The 14,792-nt window shown below is 39.8% G+C and overlaps 1 protein-coding gene across 1 annotated transcript in view; it reads right to left on the reverse strand.

Annotated features, from left to right (window-relative positions):
* LOC126252388 (trypsin-1-like) overlaps nucleotides 1–12,796 on the reverse strand; it is a 208,710-nt gene extending 195,914 nt beyond the window's left edge. Inside the window, exon 1 of the mRNA XM_049953281.1 lies at nucleotides 12,497–12,796. Coding sequence (XP_049809238.1) covers nucleotides 12,497–12,587 — 91 coding nt within the window. The 5' untranslated portion in view covers nucleotides 12,588–12,796. The remainder of the gene's footprint in view (nucleotides 1–12,496) is intronic.
* Nucleotides 12,797–14,792: the final 1,996 nt, after the last annotated feature.

A 14,792-nucleotide genomic window follows, 5' to 3' on the forward strand; every position in this document is an offset into this window, starting at 1 on the left:
GAACCCAAAACCACCACCGTTTGTCATTTGAATATTGTCAAGAGAAAGTTCATTGGAGGGTGGAATGGAGGTCTGTTGCGTTTTCTGATGAAAGCTGGTTCTGCCTAAGTGCCAGTGGTGGCCTTGTGTTGGTTAGGAGGAGGCCAGGTGAGCGCCTGCGTCCATACTGTCTGTGTACTAGACACACCGGACCTGCACCTGGAGTTGAGGCCTAGTGTGCGATTTCATATAACAGCAGATGCATTTTCGTGGTTATCCGACGCACCCTGGGTGAGAAACTATGCGTCAGTCTGATGATTCGAACTGTTGTGGTGCCATTCATGAACAGCATTCCAGAGAGTGTTTTCCAGCGGAGTAACGCTCGCCCGCATACCAATGTTGTGGCGCAGCATGCTCCACAGAGTGTCGACATGTTGCCTTGGCCATATCTGGCTCCAGTTGAGCACGTATGGGACATCATCGGATGACAACCAGCACTAACCGTCCGTGTACTGACCAACCAAGTGCAACGTTCTTGGAACTCCGTTCCACAAAATGACATCCAGCACCTGTACGACACAATGCAAGCCCGTTTAAATGCTTGCGTTCAATACCCTGGCAGGTACACCGGTTATTAACGTACCAACATTTCCCATTTACGATGGCTTTTCTCGCGTGTACATTAACCTGTGACCTTATAACGTTAATCGCGTAAATTTGTTATCTAGACTATTTTATTCCCGAAATTTCATTACTCCACATTATTTCTTGGTGTTGAGATTTTTTTCCGTCAGTGTATTTGTTGCAACGTGAAATACCACGAAAACTAGGTCTGTCACGAATGAGATTTTCAGTCTGCAGCGGAGTGTGCGCTGATATGAAACTTGCTGGCAGATTAAAACTGTGTGCCGTACCGAGACCCGAACTCAGGACCTTTTCCTACCTTCCAAAACTTCACAGAAGGTCTCCTGCGAACCTTTCAGAACTAGCAGTAGACGAGATACTGACAGAAGTAAAGCTGTGAGGACGGGGCGTGAGTCGTGCTTGAGTAGCTCAGACAGCGAAAGGCAATGGTCCCGAGTTCGAGTCTCGGTCCTGCATAGTTTTAATCTGCCAGGAAATTTTAGTTCTATCACGAGTTTGCTGTGCGCTTTCAGTGTTGGTTGGATGCTACGTAATCCAAGGAACTAACGTATCGAATTCTTAAATGAAGAGTTTGTAAGTAGGCTGTTTAGGTTTTTTTATTGGTAACGCCACCTCTGTATGAAAATCACTGGCTGTGCTGTGTGCAGTCTGTGGCTGCTTCGCATTGTTGTAATACTCGCCATTGTAGTGTTAGGCAGCTGGCTGTGAACAGCGCGTAGCGTTGCGCAGTTGGAGGTGAGCCGCCAGCAGAGGTGGATGTGGGGAGAGAGATGGCGGAGTTTTGAAATTTGTCATGAACTGCTATATATATTATGACTATTGAGGTAAATACATTGGTTGTTCTCTATCAAAATCTTTCATTTGCTAACTATGCCTATCAGTAGTTAGTGCCTTCAGTACTTTGAATCTTTTATTTAGCTGTCAGTAGTGGCGCTCGCTGTATTGCAGTAGCTTGAGTAGCGAAGATTTTTGTGAGGTAAGTGATTTGTGAAAGGTATAGTTTAATGTTAGTCAGGGTCTTTCTTTTGTAGGGATTTTTGAAAGTCAGATTGCGTTGCGCTAAAAATATTGTGTTTCAGCTTAAGCACAGTCATTCGTATAATTTTTCTAAGGGGACGTTTCATATGTCGACCCTTAGCCTAGGATACCTCACTGGAATCTTCTGATTTTTTTACTTGTAGTTTGTTTAAGTAGTGTAGCTTTTGTGTATTGCTAGCGCGTAATTGTAGAGAAAATCTCCTTTGTAGTTGCAGTCTTTCATTGTTGTACAGTAAAACAGTTGTGGCATGCATGTAGATTTGCACCAAGTATTTCGCAGCTGCAATTAACTAGATATTATTTTCAGTGTTATGTTAATGTGTTCTCTTATTTTTGCTCTTCAAATTGTGTTTTTCTGTGTTGTCGTGTGAAATACTGTGACAATAATGGCGTGTGAAAAACGTAATACTAGGCTCCAAAGTAAACTGAGAAATGACAGTGAAAACGAAAGCAGTGTGTTAGCGCCACCGAGTAATGAATTAACTGATGTTCAAAGTAGTAATTTGGTAATTGTGCATAGGGAAATGGAGCGGGCGGCAAACAATGGCGTGGACAGTGAAACAATTAGTGAAGAGGGAAGCATTATCGATCGATTGGTCGGCAACAGCTCGCCTCAGGAATCGGGAATGACAGGACACAATTTTGCAAATATTGTAGATTCAGGTTTTGGATCCTCACCGTTTTCTCAAATGAGTCAAGACACATTTTCCACTTGTCAAAATGTGAATGTTGCCAGTGCAAATTCACTGCCGAAAAGCACTGAGGAACATGTTCCAGACACCAGTGCATTGTTATTACAATTAATACAACATATGGGACAAACACAGCAAAAGCTTCAAAAGTTAGACACAATGGAACAAAATCTTCGAAAGTTAGACACAGTGGAACAAAATCTTCAAAAGTTAGACACAATGGAACAACACCAGAGACAAACACAGCAACAGTTAGACGCAATGGAACAAAATCTTCAAAAGTTAGACACCACGCTTGAACAAACACGTGAAGATTTAACTACTGAGTTACATAACATTGAATCGAAATGTCAAAAAGTCTGTAATGACGTAAAAACACAAATCTGTGAGCATTTGCAGCCCATTTTTTCGCGGCATGAAAATGCATTACAGAATCACGAAGCAGCCATAAAAGAACTGCAAATTATTGTTCATGAAAATCATGAGACCTTGCAAGCTAAAATTGACTCAGTTGCATCTACCGATACGGTTATCCAACTTGCAAAAACTCAGGAAAACTTAAAGGACACAGTAGATACCATTTCAACACAAATGGACACTCTGAAACTTGGTTCAGAAAAACATTCAGAGGAAATAATTTCACTATCGGATAAAGTAGCCGAACTTTCAGATCAGTTCACTAACTTATCTACAAAGGTAGATGATGATCTGAATGACACAACACCTGTAGCCTTCACTGACACTGAAGAGTATGAACAAATTAGAAAATTCAAACAAAATCAAAATCAAATTAATACACAGTACAAAAGAGAAATCCGGGAAGTGCAAGATCAGTTGGCACAAGTAGTACAAGAATTATGTATTTCAGAGGACACTCGCGCCCCAATACGGGAAGAGGGACTTAGAAATACGGAACAGCCACAAAATAATAACACAGGACACTTCGGAAATTATGAAAGAAATTGGCAAGGTGCACCGAATTTTGAGATGGAACCGCCGACACGACGTAACAATGACAGATATGCTACTCGCCGACACGATGATTTTGACTATAAGCTGTTTATTACTACACGTAAATTCAAAACATTTAAGAATTCTGCCAACGACATTCATCCACAAGCGTGGCTCCATCAATTCTCTCATTGTTTTCCTCCCAACTGGTCATTGGAGCACAGGTTAGAATTTATGTGTGGCTACTTGGAGAATGAACCAGCTGTAAGAATGCGATCGGTCATTCACGATTGTCACAGTGAAGGAGATTTTTATCATGCCTTCCTCTCAGCATATTGGTCTCAAGCTACACAAGACCGAGTAAAACATAGCATCATAATGATGAAACATTTCGAACAATCTGAATTTTTCAGTCTTGTGAAATATTTTGAAGACATGTTGCACAAGAATCAGTACCTGTCAAACCCATACAGCCCCTCAGAACTCATCCGCATTTGCTTAATCAAACTGCCTGAACATTTACGACATATTATTTTGTCAGGACGTTGCAAAGACGACATTGAAGCTTTTCAGGGACTGTTACAAGAACTGGAAATTGACACTGACAATCGGGGAACGCGGAAACAGGAGCACAACAATTACAGATCACATCCATCACAATTCTGCGATGACAGAAATAATATACGACAAGGCTAGTCTTTCAACGTAAATCGTGACCGAAACAGACACCACCCGTACGACAACCGTTGGCAGAGTAGTAATAATTACAGGGAAAGATCACCTCTCCGCGGTAATGACTATCACAGAGACAATCAGAGAAACAGGCAATATGGGAACCAAAACAATTATTATTACGGGAGACAGAATAACTTTAGACGCAACGGTCCAGCGCACAGTTACGATTCAGGGAGAAATTCTCCACCACGTGACCGACAAGAAAGAAACTATGGAATCTATCGACATGACGACAGACGATATGATCGTAACGACAGACCTGAATTGCATCAGAACTGGCGGGATTCAAACAGAGCTGGGCCCTCTCGGCAAGGCGAATTTGTAGAAGTTAGGTCTCCTAATCCCAGTAACGACGCGCGCCAACAAAGAGACAATAGGCAATGACTCATACCGCTGGCAGCCACAAAACATACGTGTGATACTAACGACGCAGCTGCCGTAGCTAGTAATTACGTAAAAATGGAAGACATTAGGGACATCTTACTCCAGGAACACGACGTAAAACATAACAACATTGCATATCCTGTGATTCACATTACTGTAAATGACGTAAAATTTACGGCAGTACTTGACTCTGGCAGTCCCATTTCAGTAATTAGTGAAACAGCTTTTAGAAAATGCAACATATCGAACGATTGCCCCACACTTCCGTTACATAAGATTAAATTACAAGGTGCAATCTTTGGAAAAAGTGTAGATGTACGCCAACAAACCAATTTAGAATTCCTTTGTCAAAACCACAGCTTCTCTATGAGCTTTCTTATTGTTCCATTATTGTCGACGGAAATTATATTGGGAGTAGACTTTTTGAATGAATACAACGCAATCTTAAACTTTCACGATGCTGAAATAAGTTTAGTGAAGGAAGGTAAGTCAATAGCTTTGAAATTTGAAGATTGGCTCTCAAACCATGACGAGGAAATTAATCGGCTTTACCTTCTGTTAGACAACAGTTCGGAATTTTCTACGGAACTAGACACTAACAATCGCTCTGCAAGTACTGACAGGGATGATATCGACGGCATATTTGAAATTAATGAGTTAATTCAGAATAAAATTCAAACAATTGAGAATTGTAATGACACTGATAGGCAGGACCTTTTTGAGATTTTACAAGCACATTCCACAGTTTTTACTCACAAAACAGGAACAATTAAGGGATTTCAATACCAATTTCGTGTTCGTGAGCATACTAAATTTTGTGTTAGACCATACGTAATTCCAGCACATTATAGGGACTGTGTTAGAACAGAAATACAATCTATGCTTAATGAGGGCATTATTGAGCCTGCAGTAAGCTCATACAACAATCCATTACATATTGTTGAGAAGAAAAATGGATCGATCAGGCTTGTCTTAGATTCGAGACAAATCAATACTATCATCATTCCTGAAACAGACAAGCCGCAAACGTTGGAAGAACTTCTTCAAAATTTTAATGGTGTAAAAGTGTTGTCTTCCATTGATCTCAGATCCAGCTTTTATCAGATCGAACTTCATCCAGAATGTAGAAAATACACAGCTTTCCTTTGTTTCGGCGTTTTTTATCAGTTTCGGAAACTTCCCTTTGGTTTGAACATTTCTTCGGCAGCATTCATTCGCGGGCTAAATTCCATATTACCTGGGTTCTTAAAACGTCACATCACCTTATATGTAGACGATATTCTGATAGCAGAAGCCTCATGGGAACAACACAATCGCATCCTCAACAGCGTGTTACATATTTTTGCAGAATCTGGAATTACAGTTAACTTGGAAAAGTCTGAATTCGGTAGGACAAAGGTGAAGTTTTTGGGACATATTATTTCTTCTGAAGGCATTCAGCCGGATCCTGAAACGTTAGAAGCAATCAGAGCCATTCCAGTTCCATCCACAAAAAGACAAGTCCGCAGTTTTCTAGGTCTCGTAAATTTTTACCGTCGCTTTCTGAATATGCAAATTCTTGTTACACCAAAACTTTGTTCTCTCACTGGAAAAAATACTATTTGGAACTGGGACGAAGAAGCACAGTTGGAATTCAATTATTTGAAAGAATCGCTACTTAACGCGCCATACTAGCTCATCCAGATCTGTCACAAGATTTCTGCCTTAGCACGGATTCTCCTAAAGTCGGTCTTGCTGCCAATTTATTCCAAGAAGCCATAGAAAATGACATTACTGTTCAGAAAACCATTGCTTTTGCTAGCTGAGTGCTAACAAAATCTGAAAAAAATTATTCCGTTACTGAATTAGAAGCTTTAGCTATCGTTTGGGCATTTAACAAATTCCGTTTCTTTCTTTCTGGTAAGCACGTAAAAGTATACAGTGATCATCGTGCATTACAATTTCTTATGTCTTCAAAATTAAATCATGACAGGTTAAAACGTTGGGCATTGTTTCTGCAAGAATTCCACTTCACAATAGTCTACATTCCCGGCAAGGAGAACATTGTTGCGGACGCACTGTCACGCGCACCGGCTGGGCTTGAGAAAAGTAACACAGAAGGCAACATTGAGAAAAATTTCCGTATTCTTTACATTCAGAAAGTCGCCTTTGAAAACTTCATCACCACATCTTTAAAGGACATTGCTCATGAACAAGATAAAGATCCGGTTTGGAAAGATATCAAAAGTAAATGGCATGAAAAGACACACACTCAGATTCGGCATTATTACCTGGTTAGAAACAACATACTCTTCAAACGCTGCACTGTTGATGACAAGCTATGGGTACTTTGCATTCCAGACGATTTTGTTAATAAGCTCATTTGGTACATTCATTTCAGCTACGCACATTTTGGCCCACGAAAATGTTATCATATTCTTCGAACGACTTGTTATTTTAACAATATGGAAAAGAGAATTCGAAGAGTCTTGTCTATTTGTAAACTTTGTCAAAAAGCGAAACCATCTACTATCTCCCATCGTGCTCCGCTGTTTCCTATCATTCCTTCTAAATTAAAAGAATTTGCTGCTGTTGATCTCTTGGGACCGCTTGTCAGAACATCTAATGGATTTTTGTACGTTCTAGTCGCTGTTGAACTTACTTCAAAATTTGTTTCTTTCACACCGTTACGTAAAGCCACTGGACGGTCTGTATCCAACGCCTTTGTTAAAAATTTCTTACGTGAAGTTGGACACGTTAGTAAAGTCATTTCAGATAACGGACCGCAATTCAGATCTGCTGTTTGGTCACGCATGCTTCGCAACCATAAAATCAAACCTGTTTTTATTTCATTGTACTCACCACATTGTAACCCCTCCGAACGGATTATGAAAGAAATCAATAAGCTTTGCAGACTTTATTGTCACAGAAAGCATCAGCATTGGGACAGATATTTACACTTATTTCAAAACGTGCTGAATGAAATGCCTCATGATTCCACTGCTTTACCACCTACTCTTGTACTGAAGAATGAAAAACCACCGAACAGAATCAGAGAGCTTGTACCTTTCCCGAATACACGTAAACTTCGACACAAACACATAATTGATTTGGCTCTTAAAAATATAAAATCTGCAGCAGACAAAAGGAGAAAACTACACGGTAAAGCAAATGCAAAGAAATTGTACATTGGTCAGAAAGTTCTCATTAAAGCTCATTCATTGTCACATAAGAAGAAACACTTGAGTCACAAATTCTTTCTAGTTTACAATGGACCTTACAGAATCCGACGTATACCACATGATAATTGCGTTGAAGTTGAAACTCTGCGTACTAGAAAGAGTAAAGGCTTACACCACATTTCACATGTAAAACCGTTTATTGAATGATAATCTGCTGTTTAACTTAGTCTTTGCCATAAAACCTTTCACTTCACATTTCTAGTATGCTTTGTCAGACTTAGAATCTGTTGACATGCAACAATGTTTGAAGTTAAATATCCAGCCTAGAACCTAGGGAACATTTTTAAACAGAAATTACGAATGCATTGTTATAGTGAACAGACGACACAGTGTTGTATTTGTACATTCTTGCTTGTTAGTTGCACGATTACGTAACGACTATCGCGCTTACATACTTAGAACATTTACCAGTACTGCTAATGAGATTTTGATGCAACATTTTGGTTTACTTGAAAATACATTCTGGAGTTTGTGTGACAGCTACACGACTATATCACGACGCTACTAATGTGTGACACAATTAACCTTGTTGCTTTTGCGGTGTATCTGTTTTATATCTGCACAGTTTTTCTGAATTCTTCTGGAAAGTAAAACATATTTTAGTAGTAACTTTTGTAGTATAGCTACAATGAGACAGGGTTTTCTGTAGCACAACAATACGTTACAGTACAGTACTTTCTTCATCACAACAATAAGCGTAATAACTACGATATCTATACACAAAGCATTTCACTTTTGTTTATCATGAGGTAAGTACATTGACTTCTGCAGAACTTAGCTTTCGGAGGACGATAAATACGAGACTTCCACAGAGATTATCTTACAACATGACGCACAGTTTAGCGCTACAGTACACGTATTTGAGTGATTAATTTCGCACTTAAAACATTTATTTTTTTTAAGATATTTGAAGTGCAATGATACAAGGGTTTTCCGTGATACATTTCATTCCATTGCTGTAATCTGTAACACCTGAGGGTATAATTACATTAATCCTCAGGGGGGGGGGGTACACGCCTACTTTGTGTACCATGTGTTTGGCAAGCACAAGGAGCCCTAGCTAATATGGTATTTGCTTATACAACTTTACACTTCGGTACCATATTTCTCTAACACATAAATTACACAGCTACCTGATCATTTAACAGAGAAAGAAACATTTTTTTTACTATGTGACAGATGTTTACGTAATTACACAGTTGGATAACTTCACACTTACGAAATTGTATGTTGTTTGTACTTTGTGAACTGTTCATATTTTTTTGGAACCATTGTGATACTATGAGAGCTTTGAATGATATATTTGGTATGGGATCACGATTTTTAAAGTACGTTTGAGGCAGATGACACTTTTGACATGAGCAGAGAATTTTTTTTTAGGTTTTGAAATTATTGGAGGAAGCTACGACGATTTTGAGAGTTGACTCAGGTGTTATGATATTATTACGATGACTATGTGTATTATGCTGCTGAGGTATGTTTATGATCAATAAGCTGATGCTATATGAGTTATTTGATTATGCTACGTCTCTTATGATGAAATATTGAAGAAGTGTCGACGAATAAGGTAAGGAATAATGAGTAGTGGTTAAGGGACTCTGGTTTGTGAAAAAGGTTGTTGGAAACCAAGAATCGTACTTTAAGAGTTATGAAATGTGTGTATATGCGTGAATGTATCACAATGCTGGCGAAAATTTTTTGGACGCTGTTATATTTACAGGATTTTGTTTCTACACATTTGTAACGCAAATTCTTGACCTGTGAAATTTTTTATATGAGACTGTCACTGTAGCGGAAGCTGGTGTCGTAAATATTTCGGTAAGAAAGTTAAGTGACCACCTGCACGTAATGTGTCGTGGGCACCCAGCTGGGCGACAGCCGCCCGGAGAAAAAGCCATTAGGTGGAGAAAAAAACCTCGCTTCTGACATTCCTTTGTAGAAAGCATCGCAAAAACGACACGGTCGAACTTGAAAACATATGATTACACTGTGGAGCTCTTAATTTATGATATTTACTGAAATGCCTAATGAAATGACGAGAAATATTTTTACATCTGCACACCTGATTATGACAAGCGTCTTTCTACGAGAGTTGAGAGAATTTCTACTAACTTATGAAATGTCACATGACTATTGAATGATATTTTTATGCTTTGCTTTTTATAGTTGCTTATTTCATTTGATATCTATTTTCCAGCTGTATTGCAGCATTGCTTTTATAAAATAAAATGCATTTGCTAATGTGAACACTTTCTGTCAACAGATCTATTAAATAATAATTTTGTAATCCACATTCTTAAAAAAAGGAGCACTTGGAAAGGAAAGAACAATAAGAAGGGACTAGTAACAGTAACTGCACACATAATTTTCTTTTCAAGTACATGGTAATATTTTTTTACAATAAGTTGTTGTGGTGCACCACTTTAATTACATAGACATTAAGATGTGAATAGACATTTCCCTTGTCTGCGTTGTTGTCTTTAGTGTAATATTTTTTCTGCTTGATCTTTGCCATGCTTAGGTATTAATTATAGCATTTGCTGCTGCTGTTTGCCATGCATAGTGCTACTAAATTTCACTTTGTATTATTCTTTTAAGCCAGTTTTACTACTGATTTATTTTTCTTGTTTGCTGCTCATTGCCTTATATTAGTTGTAATTTATGCTGCTTGCTTTGCCTTTTGTATTTTTTATCATTGCTGTTTGTGTTAATTGTTTTGTGCTGCTGCATTGCCTCGTTCCTTAGTTTAGCATCTGAGCTCAGTAGATTTAAGTTAGCTTAAGAGGGGGTAGACTATATAAGAGACTGCGTTGCGATGAATTGGAAGAAATGCATTGAGAAGTTATACAAAAAAAGTACAGAAAGCAGGTACAGATAGGACTTTTTGGAAATAATGAAGAACGAATGGAGATCTCCAAGAAGTAAAGAAAGTTTTGTTTGCAAAATACTGCAGTAAAACAAACCCTGTCCTTTCCTTGTGTTATCTCACTATGTGTTTGTGTACCCTTGGGTAGTTGTGTTTTTCCTGTCTTAATGTGTTAAGCTAATAGGAGCTATGTTGTAGAATTTTTCTGATAATGTGTTATTTTCTTTGTAAAGATGTTTAGACTTTATTCTGTTCTGTTTTAATGCTTAGGTGTGAAGTTGATGTTTCAAAAGTTATTCTGATCTTTTATGTATGAACTTATGTCATAATTCCTGTAACACTGATGTATAGGTATATTTTATTATTTTGTAAAGCCTTTATTACTACAAATGTTATCTGTATTGCTATGTTTTTAATGATGTTTTCTGTATCTTTGTAATTGTATTCTCATGTTATAAAATTGTAATTGACACCAGTTCATCATATTATTAACTTGTAAGTTACATTTCACTGCACACGTTTCTGTTGGTCATAGTATATGGACAATATGTGAGAAGTAGGGACTGTTAGTGTTTGCACGTGTGTTAATAATTCAGCAAGGGACTGGATAACAGCATTGCTGGTTCTAAGGACAATTAAAAAAAAACTTAGTGAGTGCACAAGTGGTGGTTTATGGACTTGCTATATTCTCCGCAAGAATCTTCGATGGTGATTGTGCACCTGCACAGTCGCAACGGATGGCTGCTAGCCATCTCTACAAGGACTACAGTGGGTCTGCATCTTTGATGACCCACCAGTACCATTATCTCTACAAGGACTACAGTGGGTCTGCGTCTTTGCTGACTCACCAGTACCATTATTTCTGCAAGGACTGCAGTGGGTCTGCGCCTCTGGTGGCCCACCAATACCGTAATCTCTACCAGGACTGCAGTGGGTCTGCTCTGTGATGACCTACCAAACGATATTCTTTAAAACTTCGATTGACTCCGCTGTGGGTTTGCTCTGTTGTGGCCCATTACCTGTCAGCATGTCAAGAGTCAGCACTGTCTTTCCGTTGGAAGGACAACACTACTTCTTCAAGACTGCATGGAAATCCACTACTTCTGTGTGCAATTTCTTTTACTAATGAGACTTTGTGAAAAAAAACTGTAATTACTATTATGATGAATGATCAGGACTATCTTTATGGACTGTGAGAAAATTTTAGCTTTTGACCAACATTGTATCAATAAGTGTGTGCATTTGATTTCTTTGTTATTGTAATTACGATTATGAAAAATTTTAACAAATATGTATTGCCCAGTGCCCAAAACAATTTGTAAAAATTTTTGTGGGGAGCATGGGGGCTATGTAAGTAGGCTGGTTAGGTTTTTTATTGGTAACGCCACCTCTGTATGAAAATCACTGGCTGTGCTGTGTGCAGTCTGTGGCTGCTTCGCATTGTTGTAATACTCGCCATTGTAGTGTTAGGCAGCTGGCTGTGAACAGCGCGTAGCGTTGCGCAGTTGGAGGTGAGCCGCCAGCAGAGGTGGATGTGGGGAGAGAGATGGCGGAGTTTTGAAATTTGTCATGAACTGCTATATATATTATGACTATTGAGGTAAATACATTGGTTGTTCTCTATCAAAATCTTTCATTTGCTAACTATGCCTATCAGTAGTTAGTGCCTTCAGTACTTTGAATCTTTTATTTAGCTGTCAGTAGTGGCGCTCGCTGTATTGCAGTAGCTTGAGTAGCGAAGATTTTTGTGAGGTAAGTGATTTGTGAAAGGTATAGTTTAATGTTAGTCAGGGCCTTTCTTTTGTAGGGATTTTTGAAAGTCAGATTGCGTTGCGCTAAAAATATTGTGTTTCAGCTTAAGCACAGTCATTCGTATAATTTTTCTAAGGGGACGTTTCATAAGTTCAGTGAGGTAAAAATTTGCAGATTACGCTACTGAGGTAGTAATTGTCCACAAAGGGTTCCGGCAGCATTAGGTAACGTACCTCTCCTGAGTTGGTGCGATGTAGCGTGGGTGGCCGTCTGTGCGGCCAGCAGCACCAGCAGCAGCGCCGCCAACTTCGCCGTCAGTTCCATGGCTGCTCTTCTGGCTCCGGTCTGGGACTCGCGGATCTCGCCCGTCTCCCAGCCAGACTTCGCGTGATCGCTCGTCGCGACGGTCTCTTATGCCTTCCGCTGCCGCACGTCACTGTCTTTCACGCCGCAACCTTCCCGTTGCCCACATGTTGCAGCTTCCTGTGTACAACCACAGTGCCTGCAGACGTTTTGTTCCTGGTGGCGCAGGTGTAGCTTAACGGATGCTGAGGCCGCGTACAGGAGCGCTCGTTTTTAAACGCGCGAGCCTGTCAGAATGTGTGATGATTGACGAGCCTGTGGGGAGGAGGGAAGGGGAGGGGAGGCTTAAGCACGGCTCCTGGCTACCAGGGAAACGGCAGGGCGCGAGGGAGGCTGCACACGTGGTGGCTTTCCCTGCCGCCAAGGTACTTCACAGCCAGATGCACGGAACGAAATGTGTTTTATGGCGATAATACTCATTCAAATAAAATACATCTACAAAGGGTGTTCAAAAAGTTTTGCGCAGTCGTCTCTAATTTTTTTTTATTTTTTGCAGGAGGAGAATGAAATGTTTTGTGAACATACTTGGAACATTTAGCTATATGTTGAGCCTAATCAATGTACCCCCCATCAGCTGTGATGCATCTGGCCCAACGTTTTGTCCTTGATGTAAATGCACTTTGGTAAAATTCTGGGGATTGACTTTAACACCATCGCTTGACGCAGGAAATAAGGTTTTTCTGACTACCAAATGTTTTACCGCGCAGGTGAGCCTTCACACGACCAAAGAGGTAAAAATCTGACGGAGCCAAGTCCTAACTGTAGGGAGGATGAGGAACAATTTTCCAACCCATTTTCCCGTTTTTCTCCTGCGTCATAAGGGCACCCAATGTGCACAGATTTTTCTGTACCCTAGTGACTGTACCAGTGATTTGATCAATGGTCTCCTTACTCACATCACTCACTGCCGTCGATGATCTGCCGCATCGTGGATTGTCCAGTAGAGAGAAATCACCTTCTTTAAACCGCTGCAACCACCGCTGGATACTGCTGCGATCCACTGTGTCCTCCCCTTAAACAGCGAGCAACTTCCTATGAATCGATGTGGCAGAGTCATCGCCGATCTTGAAGAGGAACTCAACCTGACATCTACTTCACTGTCCATTATGGCTCACTTGTAAATAAAAGAAAATACTTTTATATAGCAACTTGTAGCTAAATGTTCCAAGTATGTTCACAAAAAAGTTTATTCTCCTCCTGCAAAAAATAAAAAAATTAGAGACGACTGTGCAAAACTTTGAACGCCCTTTGTGCGTGAAAATCTTAGATATTTAATGTAACGCGATCCACAAACGCTACGTTAGTTCCTGAGCTACCAAACCGGGTGCGTTGATGTGACGAGTCCATTGCCAATTACATCGTTTTTATACCCCGAAAACTACAATAGTTACAGCAATACCAATAACTGTCATTTACGCTGATTTCCTTAGTAAATTAGCTTATGAGATCCTGAAGTGCTACGAACTCAACCAAGGTGGTAAACGAAATGTACTTTCTTATATTATAACCTGCGAGCGCCATGCTATGATACGTTAAATAATTTTAACGTTACAAACAACAAACAATTTTGCAGTTGAAGACATTTAGCCAGAATACGCAATTCTCCACAGTAAGTCAGCACCACATCCATTACCTGAGTCCTTTATTAGCGATTCTACATATTCAATGTTTTTTTAATAGTTATATTAACTTCATTCATGTCGCACATTATTGTTATTTATCTAGCGTATCACGCCACACAAGGAAACAGTTTTTCTCCAACAATACATATGCACACTTTTAACACACAAGAAAGAAAGCTATGATTATAAATCGATTGCATTTACAGTATTTACAAAGCACACAATTCACAGCTTCATGTTGAACTGCTTAACATATACAATTGATGCCTTAGCTGCTAGCAAGAAATCATCTGGATCGCCATGAAAGGATGGATATGGAAAATTGGAAATTTGTGGTAAGTTCCTATGGGACCAAACCGTTGAGGTGATCGGTCCCTAGGCTTACACACTACTTAATCTAACTTAAACTAACTTACGCTAAGGACAACACACACACCCATGCCCGAGGGAGAACTTGAACCTCTGACGGGGGAAGCCGTGCGATCTGTGGCAAGGCGCCTGAGACCACGCGGCTACCCCGCGCAGCTATGGATTTGGGTACGTG

Source organism: Schistocerca nitens, chromosome 1, assembly GCF_023898315.1.
Source record: "Schistocerca nitens isolate TAMUIC-IGC-003100 chromosome 1, iqSchNite1.1, whole genome shotgun sequence".
NCBI lineage: Eukaryota > Metazoa > Arthropoda > Insecta > Orthoptera > Acrididae > Schistocerca > Schistocerca nitens.